Source organism: Ornithorhynchus anatinus, chromosome 10, assembly GCF_004115215.2.
Source record: "Ornithorhynchus anatinus isolate Pmale09 chromosome 10, mOrnAna1.pri.v4, whole genome shotgun sequence".
Lineage (NCBI taxonomy): Eukaryota > Metazoa > Chordata > Mammalia > Monotremata > Ornithorhynchidae > Ornithorhynchus > Ornithorhynchus anatinus.
The window spans coordinates 3,118,733-3,135,950 of record NC_041737.1 but is presented as its reverse complement, the minus strand read 5'-3'; the positions used below and the strand labels follow the sequence as shown (position 1 = coordinate 3,135,950).

The 17,218-nt window shown below is 45.4% G+C and overlaps 1 protein-coding gene across 17 annotated transcripts in view; it reads right to left on the bottom strand.

Moving 5' to 3' along the window:
* ADGRL3 (adhesion G protein-coupled receptor L3) overlaps positions 1–17,218 on the bottom strand; it is a 609,412-nt gene that overhangs the window by 66,152 nt on the left and 526,042 nt on the right. For all 17 annotated transcript variants that reach the window (XM_029072997.2, XM_029072999.2, XM_029072998.2 and 14 more), the window contains 2 exons: positions 12,970–13,179; positions 9,841–10,061 (listed from right to left, as the gene is read on the bottom strand). In XM_029072997.2, coding sequence (XP_028928830.1) covers positions 9,841–10,061; positions 12,970–13,179 — 431 coding nt within the window. The remainder of the gene's footprint in view (positions 1–9,840; positions 10,062–12,969; positions 13,180–17,218) is intronic.

Below are 17,218 nucleotides of genomic sequence, written 5' to 3'. Positions count from 1 at the left end.
CATGTGAAATGGAGATGAGATAGCTACCTTTCTTTCCTCTTAGAGTGTCAGCTCCTCATGGGACAGAAACTGTTAGATCGGACAATCTGGTATCTGTCTGTCCCCGCGCTTGGCCCACAGTTAGCACGGAATAAATACCACAGCCAAATCAGCTTGCTATTGGATGGCTTTGAAATGGCTAATTTTCAGCCCATGTCAAGTATTATCCGGTGAAATAGTTGCTGGCGGGTTAAGGGGGATAGTCAACATTTCGGTATTTAGAAAGAATTACATCCCTCATCCCTCCCCCCCCCCCAAAAAAAACTCAACATGCTGAAGGATCACTTAAAACATGTTTGCTAAGCTAGAATAAATAACAGCACCATCTTCCAGGCAATTTCTAAATATTTACTGATGGTGATGGAATGTAAGCCCAACTAGGTCATACACGCCCGCTTAAGGTCAATGACATAAGCTACCAAAGCTAGCTTAAAGCCGCTAAACGGCTTGTGGAAAGGGATCACGTTTCTTAATTCCACTGCACTTCACAAGTGCTTTGTTCCATGCTCTGCGCACATCAGGCACTAAATCAATTCTCCTGACTGATCCTGCCCAGGTTCTCCACCTCTTTCGCCCCTCCTGACCACCTTTATTGTTATGAGGAAGGGGGGCTAGGAATTTCAGATGTGATGGTGGGATGGAAGTTTGTGAATGAGGGTTTCCTAAAAAATCAATTATTGAGGGATTAACACCCATCCCAAAAATTCAGCTGACAGGATAATAAGGAGGAGGAGGAGGAGGAAAAAAGAAGAAGGAAGAAGAATATTCTGTGACGTTAAGGCAGAGAAGCAGCGTGGCGCGGTGGAAAGAGCGCGGGCTTTGGAGTCAGGGCTCATGAGTTCGAATCCCAGCTCTGCCACTTGTCAGCTGTGTGACTGTGGGCGAGTCACTTAACTTCTCTGTGCCTCAGTTCCCTCATCTGTAAAATGGGGATTAAGACTGTGAGCCCCACGTGGGACAACCTGATTCCCCTGTGTCTCCCCCAGCGCTTAGAACAGTGCTCTGCACATAGTAAGCGCTTAACAAATACCAACATTATTATTATTATTAAGGGCTGAGGTAGATACAAGATGATTGGGTCCCACGTGGTGTTTCCAGTGTAAGTAGGAGGGAAGGCAGGTACTGAATCCTCACTTTGCAGCGGAGGGAACTGAAGCCCAGAGAAGTTAAATGACTTGCCCAAGATCACACCGCGGTAAATGGTGGAGCTGGGATTAGAATTAGAAAAGGTGTTCCCTGCCCACTGCGAGCTTCCAGTTTAGAGGCTGAGTCAATTACAGACGAGGAGACCGAGGCCCAGAAAAGTTAAGGATTTGCCCTAGGCCACGCAGCTAGCCAGCCAATTCCCAGTCCCTTCATATAAGAATCAATTCTAAGGAATTCTCAAAAATACACAGGCAACTTGAGTGAAAATTTCTAAATAAAATTTGGGAGGCACAGAGGGAAATTACTCAAGTAGGAAATCTGGGTCCAAACAGATTTCATGAGAACTATAACGAATGTTGTCTTTTTTCTTATTATAATTCAAAATAGACTTTGACAAAATTTTCCTCACGAAGCATTTACACATAACAACAGATCGATCTGCCTTAAAAAAAATAAAGCTCTCTTGCTAAAAGACATAGGCTTACCTTAGCCTCGTACAATTTTATTTTGCAACTGGACCAGAGAGCTAAAACCAAATTTAAGACCCAGTTGGTGATTTATTGCTGCCATTATATCATAAAGTTGGCTTTCAATTATTTTTAAGAGCTTGAATTTTCTCCCATTGCCAAAAGAAGGTCCAAAGTGCTGTAAATGTTCACGACCTAACATATATCCATCTCTCTGGAGCTATTATCAACTTTTCCGGGACGACTTCTGAATCCCCCAGGCTACACCGCCACGGAGAAGGTGCCTTCCCATTCGGGATCTTGTCTAGTTCTAGATCACAAAATGAATAAAACTGACAGAGGATGCTCAATTCCCTAACAGTTTGAATTAGTGGTAAAAATCACTGGAAATCATCGTTGAAAATAAGGTTACGACAGCAACACTTTAAGATGGCTACCCAAGTATGACCATATGAATTTCAGGGCAAGAGAAATTTTGGGATGCCACAGAAACTCATGAAAAGGACAATGGTCATTTTAAAACTTTATTGGGGGGGAGGGGGGGCGAGGGGCATAGGATCTGTAATTTACCAGAGAAAACAGTAACACACTTCTAAATTAATCTTTTAGGAAGTGTGGTTAAGAGACCAAGTATTATTCTGAGATCAATGATATGAAATGATAACACTAATAAACCATATTTAAAGATACTTTTAAAATAGGTTGAACGCACACATTCTGCAGTGGGCATTTCAAAATAATGGCAAAGCGTGCAAATCTCGGAGACAAATTTTGCACGATGTGTTCTATTCTTCATGCATATTAATCCGTTCAAACATTTTAATCACATTACTACATTATCCTACTATCTTGCAGAAGCAGCACGGCCTAGTGGGCCTGGAAGTCAGAAGGACCCTGGTTCTAATCCCGGGTACGCCAGGTGTCAGCTGTGTGACCTTGGGCAGGTCACTTCTCTGTGCCTCAGTTACCTCATGTGTAAAAATTGGGATTAAGGCTGGGACCCCCACGTTAGGATAAGGGACTGTGTTCTACGTGATTGGCTTGTATCTATCCCAGCCCTTAGAAGAGTGCTTGGCACATAGTAAGTGGTTAAGAAATACTATACAGTAAAATAGACTCGATGCCTGACCTCAAGGAGCTCACAATTACACCTCAGGGAAATGGCAGAGCATAAAGATACGTACATAGGTTTTAAGGGACTGAGGGCGGGATATCAAAGGGCTTAAGGGTTCAGACCCAAGTGCATAGGCGATACAGAAGGGAGAGTGGGTAGCCCTACTAAAATCACATCTCCACGAAGTCTTCCCTGATTAACCTCTCATTTCCCCATTGTTATTATTATTATGGTATTTATTAAGCACTTACTCCACGTCAGGCATTGTACTAAGCACCAGGGTGGATAGAGGTTAATCAGATTGGATGAAATCCCTGTCCCATTTGGGGCTCACGGTCTCAATCCTCATTTTACAGGTGAAGAAACTGAGGCCCAGAGAAGTGAAGTGACTTGCACAAGGTCTCACAGTAGACAAGTGCAGGAGCCGGGAGTAGAACCCATGATCTCATCTTATTCACAGTCCCCTCTGCCTCACCTGCGCGCCTGGGTCTGAACCCTTTAAGGCCTTTGATATCCAGCTTATCTTCAGTCCCTCTAAACTCACGTACAGATCCTTATACTCTGCCATTTCGCCGAGATGTAACCGTGAGCTCTCCTTGAGATCAGGGCTCAGGTCTATTTTACTATAGAGTATTTGTTAGGCACTTACTTTGTGCCAGGAACTGTTCTAAGCACTAGGGTACAGTGCTCAAGCGCTTAGTACAGTGCTCTGCACATAGTAAGCGCTCAATAAATACTATTGAATGAACAAGGTAATCTCTCCCAAGCCCTAGGACCGGTCTTAAAACACTGTAAGCGCCCAATAAACACCACTGACTGAAAACAAGAGATGTTCCATTTTTGCAAGTTCATTCTAACAGGGTTTAGATAAAAGTCCTCAGTATCTAGCTTTAAATTGTCGATCCTGACTGCAATGTGGATAGGTGAGCCGAGGAAATCTGACAAAAGACGTTAGATGCCGTAGAGCTGACGGTGTTTGGTGAAATGGGCTTACATATTTTATTTGCATTTTTATTCAAATGAAGTGAATCTATGTGCACAACTTTATTGCTTTCTCCCACCTGTAATTTATTTTATTCTCTTTTCCCCCATTAGATTTACCAATAAATCATACAATCCAGGAGGGCAGGAATTGAGCTTACGACCTCTAGTGCACTGCCACGTTCGTTCAGTCGTATTTATTGAGAGCTTACTGTGTGCAAAGCGCTGTACTAAGCGCTCGTACTGAATTGGGTGCTCTGCACCAAACAGGTGCCCAATAAATGCCATTGATTGATTTCTGTGAACCGGCAGAACAATTACTGACCCGAAAATGGAAATGATGCTAGAGTTTGGCGAAAGTAACACATACTGAATATAGAAAGCTAACAATCGGATGGATTTCTTTTCTATTGTTCCGTGGGTTTTGGAGACCTTTCCACACGCACAAAAAGAGTGTCCTATTTGTTGAAAAACGTGGGCGGTAGTTCATGAATGAGAAACAGCAGTTAGGATTCCTTATCAAATTTAGCATTATCTAAACTAGGTTCAGTCCGAATTTAAATTTAATATATCTACATTCATACTGCCACTCAATCTCCTTCTGCCTCTCTAATTCTTTCTTCTTTCCCCTCGATAATTATGGTTCACCCTTTAGGGGCAGGGGGAGAAGTGCTAATGGCAAACAAGTCGTTATGAAATTTTGATTTCTACCTTGTGCCCAAGAAGTGAACTCACTCCCATTCCAAGATGGGGCAGCTTCTAGCTGAGGGGATGGGAAATTAAGGCACCGATACCCAAGGCTTATCGTGACACGGGTCTAGACGAAGGAGATTCCGAGAATGTCTAGCTTCATAAAATGTACACGGCCTCGGTTGAGAAGTCTACTCGAATTCTTTGAAAAGAATCTAAAATTTGGGAAAGTGAGCAGAGGCGGCAGTTTACGGGAGGAGGATCTGGAAAGGGCTTCTGTTTCAAACTTACATGTTGTCAGAAACATGGAATGCCTTACCGATCAACAGTACTTGCTGAGCGCTTACTGCGTACGGACCCCTTATCTGTGTGTGCAAAAGAATCCGTAGGCATGTTCCCTGCCCACAAGGAGCTAATTGTTACCATGTATAGAACGCTATATTCAGCACTTGGGTTAGGACAAGAGAATACTCTCTATTGTGAAGAGGGATGGCATAATGGAAAGAGCACAGGCTTGGGAGTCCGCGGACCTGGGTTCTAATCCCGAATCAGCTGCTTATCTGCTGTGTGACCAAGGGCAAGTTCACTTCTCTGGGCCTCGGTTACTTCATCGGTAAAATGGGGATTAAGACCGTGAGCCCCGTGAGGGAGATGGATTGTGTCCAACCTGATTAATATTAATAATAATAATGTTGGTATTGGTTAAGCGCTTACTGTGTGCAGAGCACTGTTCTAAGCGCTGGGGGAGAGACAGGGTCATCAGGTTGTCCCACGTAAGGCTCGCAGTCTTAATCCCCATTTGACAGATGAGGTAACTGAGGCACAGAGAAGTGAAGTGACTTGCCCACGGTCACCCAGCTGACAAGTGGTAGAGCCGGGATTCGAATCCATGACCTGCGACTCCCAAGACCGGGCTCTTTCCACTGAGCCACGCTGCTTCCCAAGTGCCAGGCACGTAGTAAACGCTTACCCAGTACCGTTTAAAATAACAAAACCCCCAAAAAATGAGTGGGCAGAAATGATTCCCACCCTCAAGGAGTTTTCAGAGAAATACTGGACATTAAAAATCACCCCCAATCACTTTTACATCCAAAGGTGAACATTTCATCCATAGGCGCTGGACTGTACCAACCCTGCTCCGTTCATTCCTTCGATCGTACTTACTGAGCGCTTACTCCAAATACCACCAGCACTGCCTTATAGCCACTGCTTCCTTTCCAGATAGTCCCTGTGACCTTGGAGAACGTGCAGCCTAGGGAAACTCCCTTTTCCCTGGCCGTGTGGTCTCTAGATCTGGGTCCGGGGAATGCAGAGGAGTTTAGGAGTCTCTAAGGAAGTGGGTGTGAAAGAACAAAGAGGCTTTGAGCAGGGACTTACGCCAGAGAGGAAGTCACTGAAGGATCTGGGGTGAAAGCGCCATCCGCTAGACTGTGAACTCCTTGTGGGCAAGGATCGTGTCCAACTCTGGGTTGTTTTCACGGTACCTGTCGAGGGCTGCCCTTGTGCCAAGCCCGGCTCTAAATATTGGGGTAACTACAAATTAATTAGGTCACATGGGGCTCACAGTCTAAGTAGGAAGGATAAGAGATATTGGATTCCCATTTTACAGGTGATGAAACTGAGGCACAGAGAAATTAAGTGATTTAAACAAGGTCACAAAGCAGGCAAGGGGCAGAGCTGAGATTAAAACTCAGATCTTTGCGTTCCCAGGCCTGCGCTCTTTCCAGAAGACCATGCTGCTTCCCTATTGTACTGTACTCTCCCAAGTGCTCAGTACAGTGCTCAGCAAGCATCGAGTGCCCGGTAAATACCACTGATTGATCAGTCTCAGGAGGCAGGATATCAGCACTAGCTACGGGAGCACTCCAGTAAGCAGTACGGCCTAGGGGACAGAGCGCGGGCCTGGGAGTCAGCAGGACCTGGGTTCTGATCCTGGCTCTGCCAATTGTCTGCTTGGGAAATCGCTTGGCTTCTCTGGAACTCAGTTACCTTATCTGTAAAGTGGGGATTAAGACTGTGAGCCCCGGGTGGGACAGGGAACGTGTCCAACCTGATTAGCTGGTGTCGAGCACTATTCTAAAACACACAGGAAGTGCTTTACGAATACCGTCATTATTATTACTGATCGCACACGGTGACCAGAATAGTTTAGAAAGGGTGAGTTAGGACGAGGGTTTTCTTGTAGTTGCCTCGGCACTTAGCACTGGGCTTGGCATCTGCTCAGTACTAAGTGAGCACCATAATTATTAATAAATACCACTTGTATTATTACAATGAAGCAAATTGCACTTTCATTAGATCCAAGTGATGACGATCCAACCTCGAAAAGAATATGGGTACACTCGGAAAAGATTCAGAACACGGCAGTGGAAATCGACAGGGAGATGGAGCAGCTCTGCTACGAGCTCAGACGGAAGAGATGGCGACTTTTCAGGCTGGAAAAACGAAGGCAAAGAGAGGACAGGATGAAAGTCTACAAAAGCAGGAAGGACGTGCACGAAGTGAGTATTGTCATTACAGTTACGAATACCCGAACTGGGGGCATCCACTGAAACGTTAATGAAAAGTGTCATAGACCACATCTACTCAGGTAAGGGTCCCACTTCGGGGTTGAATTTTTGTCATCCTAAAACCGGAGAGAGGTTTTTATGGGGATAATGAAGTCTTGCCAAAAGGGGAGCAGGGGAAGTAAAACCGGAAGAAAAAATGGCGGGTGAGAAGGGAAGGGGGACTCAGTGAGTTACCCAAGGTTAAGAGCCGTTAAGCGGTGGAGCCGGAATTAGAACCCGGGTCTCCTGACTCCCATTCCCACGGTTTTTCCGCTGGCCCACGCCGTTTCTCACTGCCAAACCAAATGGGCCCCGAGCTGTCGTTCAATTTCCGCCTCATCAACAGAGGTAGCGTCGCTGACTGGTTCTTGTCACTACTGTGGCGGCCTTCCTTTCCGACGTGTGGTGAAGTACGGGAAGAGACCGAGTCGTCGGGAATCCCCGAGTGAGTGACGATAACAATAACGATGCCATTTGTTAAGCGTTTACTATGCGCCAAGCACCGTGATAGATACAAGGTAATAAGGTTGTCCCACGTGGGGCTCACAGTCTTCAGCCCCATTTTACAGATGAGGTAACTGAGGCACAGAGAAGTGAAGCGACTGGCCCAAAGTCACACAGCTGACAGGTGGCAGAGCCGGGATCAGAAGCCATGACCTCTGACTTCCAAGCCCGGGCTCTTTCCCCTACGCCACTCTGCTTTCAAGTGACTGAAAGACCAATGGACGGGAAACCTCGGCTTTCATTCAATTTTGTCACGACACTGGAGTAGTACTGATGATCCGCAGAGTTGTTTAACATCAGCTTCTTATGCACTGACAGCTTACTTAACAGCAGGTCCTCATGGGGTAGTTCTTTTGTTACGCTTATTGTTTTTAAAGCAGGGAGTAATGTTGCTTAATTGTGAAGGCAGCAGATAGGGACTTCTCCTGAGGTCCACCTGACTCAGTGGAAAGAGCCCGGGCTTGGGAGTCAGAGGTCATGGGTTCGAATCCCGGCTCTGCCACTTGTCAGCTGTGTGACCGTGGGCAAGTCACTTCACTTCTCTGGGCCTCAGCGAGCTCATCTGTAAAATGGGGATTAACTGTGAGCCCCACGTGGGACAACCGGATGACCCTGTATCTATCCCAGCGCTCAGAACACTGCTCTGCACATAGTAAGCGCTTAACAAATACCGACATTATTATTTTGGTAGAAGAAGAGGAGAGCCAGGAACCTTGCAGTGCAATTGCTGAGCCTTATTTCTGTACGTGAAAAAGAACGATTACCGTTATGTTTCAGATTAAGCATTTCCGTGTGCTAAGGCAACGTGTTGGGGACTGTGGCGGGTACAGATAAGTCAAACAGAGTCCCTGCCCCATAGCAGGCTCACCATTGCAGATTATTCTCATTTTTATAGCTGACGGAACAGAGTACCAGAGAAGTTTAGCGATTTTTCCGAGGTCACACAGCAGTGGCTGAGAATTTCAGTGTCTTGATTCTCAAATCCTGTGCCCTTTTACTAGGCCTCATACACGGGAGGCCTCTGAAACAGCACCTGTCGGCACCCTTGAAGGGGTCGGGGGGGGGAACCTCGTAACCCAAGTCTGCACGACCTGCTCTGAGGCGTCCGCAACGTAACAACCAATGGTCTAATAAGTGGAGGTGATCGACTGCATTATATTCATCTGGTAAGTGTTCAAGCTAAATTTACAGAAAATCTTTCTAGACCTCAGTTTCCTCAGTTTCCCTGGGGCATCAGCGCTATTACGGAAAAAAGAACCTGTAAAGCTCGGAGTTCGTGAGAGAAGGAGATATTAACTATAAGGTATTTTTAGCTGAAATAGTTATAAGAAGTCATATAAGGTCTGTCGAGGTTTCGCTGAAAAATGATGTACTTAAACCAGTCCCGTGTCGCATGCGATGAAAATGTTTTCCATTAAAATATAGCTACTTTTACCGATACGGGTAGGGGAAAAGAAGTGATGGAAGTGGCTCTTACACTAGATAATTCTGTTTGGTGCGGGGGAAGAGTGGAGTTGGCATGGACTGGGGAGATCCAGAGAAAGAGGCAATCTGACCTTTATGGCTTTTACGGCCAGCTCTCGCGTCACATTTGCAAGCAGCATGGCCTAGTGGATAGAGCCCGGTTCTGGGAGTCAGAATGACCCGGTTTCTAATCCCCTTTCTGCCACTTGTCTGCTTTGTGACCTTGGGCAAGTCACTTCATTTCCCTGTGCCTCGGTCACCTCATCTGTCGAGTGGGGATTAAGACGATGAGCGCCATGCGGGATAGGGGCTACGTCCAACCTGATTAACTTGTATCTACCCCAGTGATTAGAACGGTACTTGGCACGTAGCACTTGACAACTATCAAAAATTATGATTATTACCACTATCATTATTATTATTATTATTAGGTGGCCTCTTTCTTAAGCGGAAGGACAAAAGCAAGACACTGTCTGGCCAAGGGCAGCTAAGGAAAAATCACTACTGCCATTTTAAGGAAGCCAAGAAAGAAACGAACAGTTAATTACGAAGACGAGGATAATAGACTAAGACGTGTATGGTATTTGAGCTCGCAGTTTCGACAAGCATGCTTCAAGAAATCATATCTGTACATCCAAAGGGATCCCATCTCCCACCTCTGCTGAACTCTCCCAAGCACTTATACATTAAGCGTTGCCTAAATGCCAATGATTGACGGATCGACCCGGATCTTGGCGACAGCTCTCGAGGCCGGACTGTGGCCACAAGATCGTAGCCTAGGCCCAGATGACATCCTATCCATCGAGCTGCAGTGAGAAGTGTCGGTGCTCGCCCCGTGTTAGGGCTTACTTTGGCGAATGGGGAGAAAGAAGCAGGTGGTACTCACACTTTATCCGTCCCGTAACTCCTGTAGTCGACGGCTGCAGACACGGCGACGACCAGCGCGGGCATCCCGTAACCGACCAGGTAGAAGTACTTTCGGCGGGAATGTTCGCTCTCGAACACCTCCACCAGCATGATGTAGAGCTGCACCCCCTCCAGAAACATCCAGGTGAAGGCAGCCAAGAAGAAGAAATGCAAGAGGGCCGCAAACACCGCACAGGCAATCTAGGGAATCAAATCGAATGAATGATTTAGTTGGAAGCCGAATAACTCCCCTCCTCGGTTAATCTAATGAAACCAAGATGGGTCTTAAGGGCAGGGCCTGGGCGTCTGCGAAGCTCAGTCTGAACTCCTAGCAAACTGGTTGAGAAATGGAGGGCTTAACAATTCAAATGAAAGTAAAACACCCTTGCTCAATAAATCGACCTTGCTTGTCGCCTGTTGGTGTTCAAATGAAGGCATCGCATGATAGCGTAGCACCTTAACGAGAGGAAACGGCAACTTTCGTTTTAGGCCAGTTTCACCGAGGCAACAAACCAGGAGAAGGGGTCTGAGGGCCAGAGGAACACGGCCTAAGCCGAGAGGAGAGAGAGAGGGCTTTGAAGGGCGGAGGCGTTCTTGACTCTGGAATGCTGATGATTCACTAGATTTTCATTCATTCAATCAGTAGTATTTATCGAGCACTTACTACGTGCAGAGCACTGAATTAAATGCTTGGGAGAACACAATATAACAATAAACAGACACACTGCCTGCCCACATCAAGCTTCCGGTCTAGAGGGGGAGACAGACATAAATACAAATAAATTATCAACATGGACAAAAGTGCTGTGGGGTTGGGAAAGGCAAATAAATAAATTATCGACATGGACATAAGTGCTGTGGGGTTTGAATAAAGGGAGCAAATCAGGCCACAGGCCTATGCCCGGGGTTTCTTTCCAGGGCAGAGAAAGTGTCTACCAACTGTGTTACCCTGTACTCTCCTAAGCGATCAGTACGGTGCTCTGCGCATAGTAAACACTTAATAGATATCATTGACGGCTTGGGTGTTTGCAGCGGATTCTTGTGTTCAGTCGCGTTAGAAAAGGAACTCAGAGAAGACAGATTTGAAAATAAGTCCACAAGAGACCAGATTCCACACAGGCTCAACCCAGAAGTTAACGACATACAGAAATGAGGTAAGGAAAGTTGGCAGAAAGTCAGGGAATTTACTGGAAGACGAGACAGAAGGTTCCTAATTCTGATCCTCGGGTTAGTGTCACAGTCCCAGCATCAATCAACACCGGCCTAGTCCACAATGCAAATGGACCGCAAAGACCATCCTCAGTATCAACCCATCGGAATACACAATGGACTCCTCCAAAGGGACAGGAAGCATTAGCAATCGTAGAGAGAGTGAGAACAGAAAGGGGAGAGATCTGCTTTCTGACATAAGAATTTGTGGAGCTGAAAGAAAATAAACTGAATACAAAGAAAGGCTCTCAGAAATTGGACATCAGAGCCTTAGGTTCAAAGGCATTTTATGAAAAGAGAAACCCCACTTCAGAACATGTTGGAAATTCAAGCTTTCATAAAAGCGAATAGGTGATGTTCCATTGTTTTCATAATACATGTTTTCAAAACCGAATGGGGAACTGAATCGCTTGGGGAAAAAAAATTCCAATTGTCTTTTCACAATAAAAATTTTGATTATTAATTTCTACACAGAAGGATGATTTGGCTTTCAGAACTATTTAAAAGTAGGGTAAAACTTTCTTTGAAAACACTGAAAACTCAGTATTTTTTACAGCCTTCGGGCTTATTTGTTCATTCAATTATATTTATTGAGCGCTTACTGTGTGTAGGGCACTGTACTAAGCACTTGGGAGAGCCCGATATAACAATAAACAGACACATTCCCCGCCCACGGCGAGCTTAAGAAGACTGCCAACTGAAAGTGCCTTCACTTCCTTCTAGACTGAAAACTCATTGTGGACAGGGAGTTTTGTCTACCAACTCTGTGTTACTGTACCCTTCCAAGTACTTGGCACACGGTTAGGGCTGAACAGATACCACCGACTGACTGAATGCTTGTTAGTCATGAATGTGAAATTACCAAAAGCACAAATCCATTTTTTTCAAAATGTTCTAGGCATATACTGTATATATAATGCAGAAAATTGGGGTGGGAGTGAGGGTGTGGGTGTCTGTGTGGAGGGTGTGTGTGTGTTTAAAGATAACAGCGAGCTTAAATATTTTATGGGATGACCATAAATCTGAGAATTCATATTAGTACTATCATTTCTCAGGAGTAGGGAGAAGAGTGAGAGTGTTTTCCTGGACATTCTTCTACTCAGATGGGTCAAACGAAGAAAATGTCAAATGACTGTCCAACCTAAATCCATTAACTTAAAAAGAAAAGAAATAAAAATCAACTTAGCAACAACAAAAGATCCCCAAACCTTTCCTTGTAAAATCCCTTTTCAACTCCTCTTTACAATATCTGCTTCATACTCAGACACACACACACACACACACACACATACACACTCTTTCTTTTTAAATGGTAGTCGTTAAGCACTTACTATGTGCTGGGCACCGTTCTAAGACCTGGGGTGGATACAAGCTAACCAGGTTGGACACAGTCCCTGGCCCCTGTGGGGCTCACAGCCTTAATCTCCATTTTACAGATGAAATAACTGAAGCAAAGAGAAGGTAAGAGATTTGCCCAGGGTCGTGTCGAAGACAAGTGGCCGATCTGGGATTAGAGCCCAGGTCTTCGGACTTCCAGGCCCGTGCTCTTTCCACTAGGCCATTCCGTGCACGTGCTCTCCCTTCATCCCTCCCTCTCTCAACAATGCCGCATCTTTGAGGCTAATAATTCACCACTACGGTGAATCTATTATTTTAACCGAAAGGACTGATTCTTTCACAGAGCTGTGACTGCGTAGGAAGGGTTTCTACTGCAAGGACTCAAATCAAAACCACGGACTTGCTCTCATGATGCCACAGTGCACCGTACGTGGGAATTCCCGGGTCCTTTGCAATCCGGGAAGAATTCTGAGAAACCCCGGAGACGGGACTCTACCTTCCCACCGAGCTCTGAGACTTCCCGATCCGGAAGATTCCGCTATTAAATTCCCAAACATCTTACTGGCTGGTCAGTTCGGTTGATCCCGATCAGGAAGAGCAGCTCGGCCACAAAGAGGCTGATGCAGAGGTTCTTGTGGATGGTATTCCGATCACTCTGGAGCCCACGGAAAAAGCAGAACGTGAAGATGCAGATCAGGAGGCAGACGAGCGACAGGAGGATCCCAACCCAAGTGATCACGTCCAGGAGGAGGTCGTGGACGGCGTCACTGTGCTGCAAACGGAACCAAAAAACAAAATAATAATAATTGCTCATTAATTTAATTCCACGGAATACCACGTCCCAGAATGATGCCAGTTCCCATGGCCACCTCTATCAGTGACGATAGTTTGACGATGATAAAAATAATAACTATGATAATGATATAATTTAATAATAAGGAACATTGGTATCACGGTATTTGTTAAGTGCTTTCTACGTCCTAAGTACTATATTATGCACTGAGGTAGACACAGAGACACACGATAATCAGCTCGGACACATTCTCCGTACCACACAGGACTCACAGTCTAAGAAAAAAGGGAGAGGGAGGACCGTTTTTGAATCCCCATTTTACAGATGAGGCAACTAATGCACGGAGAAGTTAAGTGAATTGCCTAAGGCTACATAGCTGGCAAGTGGAAGCAGCGTGGCTCAGTGGAAAGAGCCCAGGCTTGGGAGTCAGAGGTCATGGGTTCGAATCCCAGCTCTGCCACTTGTCAGCTGTGTGGCTGTGGGCAAGTCACTTCACTTCTCTGTGCTTCAGTTACCTCATCTGAAAAATGGGGATTAAGACTGTGAGCCTCACGTGGGACAACCTGATCCCCCTGTGTCTACCCCAGCGCTTAGAACAGTGCTGTGCACATAGTAAGCGCTTAACAAATACCGACATTATTATTAAGTGGCAAGGTTGGTATTAAAAGCCAGGTGCTCTGACCTCTAGTCCATTCTGTTTCTCAGCTTCTCTATTTTTTCTGTTTTCTTTAGCAGAAATATATTCCTTTGTTTTGACTGGTAACACAGTAAAACAACAGCCATGAGGGGAGTTATGAAGAAAAATATTGCACTGTACTAACTCAAATACCTGGTCAATGTGCCAAATCACTGAAATCTAAGGAGAAAGAGCAGGGATCTTTACTCCGTTTAATAGAAAAGGAAATCGATGCCCAAGCACCCTTAAATCAGACTCTGAATTGGTAAAGCAAACACCGCGGCGGCGGCACTGTTTTGCAAAATAGATCTTGGTTGTATTCAACAGGAGTAAACACTCCCGAGGAATAACTGTGACTCTGAGGAAATGGCCTTCTCTAGAAGGCGCCTAATGTCAGGTAGCAGTCAGCTACTCCACTTAAACTGTCCTAAGGAAAATGGAGATTCAAACATTAAAACGTTAAAACCAAGCCATCTTCCATAATGGGGAAATGCCAGCAGAGTGCTTAGATTATTCAGTTCTAGAAATAATCCAGTTTCCTCGTCTGGACAGCGGCTTGTTGATAGTTATTTACTTCACTGGGTGCCTGCATGTCCGTTTTCATGAAACATCGTGTGGAGGTGTAAATATGAAAATGTCGTGATACAAACACACGCATATGCACATACACACACGCGTCCTTATTTATCATTGGACAGTGTGGTTTTCAAGTCAGTACAATTCACAGAGAGTCTTCATCTTTGTGTCACCGACGGAGGTCTTGATCTTCTTCAGATCAACTGTCAAACGCTTAATACAGTGCTCTGCACACAGTAAGCGTTCGATAAATTCCACCGATCGATTTGAGTAAGCGCTCAATAAATACTATTGAATGAATGAATGAATTTGAACGTGAGCCATCAGCATTTAGGAGCTCCGGCTGGAAGTGATTCAGGGACTTGGACCGTATTCCCAGATCGTTGCACTGAAACTGTTTTAAAGAATCAGTATAGAGTATAGGCCTGCGAGTCGGCAGGTCCTGAGTTCTAATTCCGGTTACGTCACTTGCCTGCTGTGTGTCCTTTGGCAAATCATCGTATCTGAAATACAGCGAAGGCTCTATCGACTCTGCCCTGCTGTGGTCTGTGGCTGCAGCGTGGTTTGGGGAGCACAGGGTCGATGACAGTCTTCGGAAAGACTCACGCAAGGATCCTGTTAGCAATCGACAGCTCTGAGATCCCAGGACAGTGTTCACTGGCCTGTTTTCTCCCCTTTCGCCTTGAAGGTGCCGACAATCAAGAACGACTCAGTCTCTTTCCACACATCGGAGGGAAAGGAGCGAAATCCATCAAGCCACTGATGGAAGCCACCGGAAAGATTCGAGGACGACCCAAGATTTTCCCTCAGAAGCAGCGTGGCTCAGTGGAGAGAGCCCAGGCTTAGGAGTCAGAGGTCACGGGTTCTCATCCCGGCTCCGCCACTCGTCAGCTGTGTCATTTGGGGCAAGTTACTTCCCTGTGCCTCAGTTCCCTCATCTGTAAAATGGGGATTAAGACGGTGAGCCCCACGTGGGACAACCTGAGAACCCTGTATCTCCCCCGGTGCTTAGAACGGTGCTTGGCACACAGTAAGCGCTTAACAAATACCATCGTGGTTATTATTATCATTTGAAGATGACTTTCCTTTGGGTTTCGTCAGTTGTTAGCTTAAGAGAGATACAGGAAGATGATATTCACAAACTTAACTCAGTGCGAAACAAACTCTGAAAGGGCAGAAAAGTACTTCTCTTAGACTTGTGTTCTGCATTTCGTTTGCTTTGTTTTAAAGATGCTATCTGTTAGTAATACATTATTTTGCTGCTATACGAAAGGCTGGGAACACCAAAAACGCCAGAACCCATTGCTCGAAGAATCACAGCATTTCAGGGAGAGGTTTGAGCCACGCAAAACGGTGGGGCAATAATCAGAATCAAACATAAACAAATTAAATTTTCAAAATTCGAACATCGTTTTAAATGTGTTGCAAGTAAACTGATCCTTGAGAAAGGAATAAAATACTTCTGTGCCCTTCTGATGTTGTCCTGATTTGGAAATGCTGAAAAGTGCTAAGGTTTCAGATGCGACTTGAAAATTCTCCCTGGAATATTCATGAACTGCTCAGGCAGTAATTAGTGAGAATCTATTTCGGTTTTCTTGCAATAATGCATTATTTAATATGTTCGGCCTGATTTATTAAAGCACAATAATGAATACGATTTTTAAATTGCTACTTAAACTTCCCCCGACGAAGAACGTGTCGGTTATGACCGATATGAGTTTCCACTCTAACAACTGGACGACTAGGCCGGATTGCTGTTCAGTGATGTGTTGTGAGTGCCTGGTTAAGACCCACCCTACTGAGGAATATTGTATTATTATTGTCGTCGCTGTTATTTTTCTCATCATTATTATCATCATCATCGTTATAACTACCTCTTCCCCATGTCACCAGTCAACAGAAACCTCCACTAGCTCAGCTGGCTGCTGGGTGGCTTCAGGGGAATTGGACGGTGGCATTATTCTAGAATTCCGCACGCCGATAATCACATCGGTCTTGCAGGAAAAGACAGAGCCCCTTTAATCCTCCATCCAGTGGAATCGTGCAGAACGGCATCTGAGGTCACGGAAGACAGGTCAGAGACCTTGGAATTCTGCGTTCTGAAAGGGTCAGGGAATCTAAGGCGGTGGATTTTCCTGAAGGAACCGTTAGCCTGTGACAGTTTACCTTCTCCCTTGTAATGCTATCTATTGAACGTACCTTCCCAAGTGCTTGGAAGACTACAACAGAAGCAAGAGAAACAGTCCCCGCTCATAAGGAACCCTCCTAACCCTCCAACCCATACAAAGCTTCCCCTTTTCTCTCTGCTCCATCCTCTGCTCCACCCCTTCCCCTCCCATCAGCACTGCGCTCATTTGTACATATTTTTACTATCCTATTTATTTTGTTAATAAGGTGTCCATCCCCTCGATCCTATTTATCGCGATTATGTCGTCTTGTTTTTGTCCGTCTCCCCCGATCAGACTGTGAGCCCGTCATTGGGCAGGGATTGTCTCTATCTGTTGCCGAACTGTATACTCCAAGCGCCTAGTACAGTGCTCTGCACATAGTAAGCGCTCAATAAATACTACTGAATGAACGAATGAATCTTTGGAAGCCTTGGTCCCCGGCTGACTTCCGGCAGAGTACCCACGAAGAGAAAGCACATCTACACGCACGTGACTACGGGAGAAGACAATTTGAAAGGTTTGGACAGTGACAAGGAAAAGGACAGAGACCAGAAGCACAGACTGGGTTTCAGTGAATTTATCTTCATTTGAGTAGGTG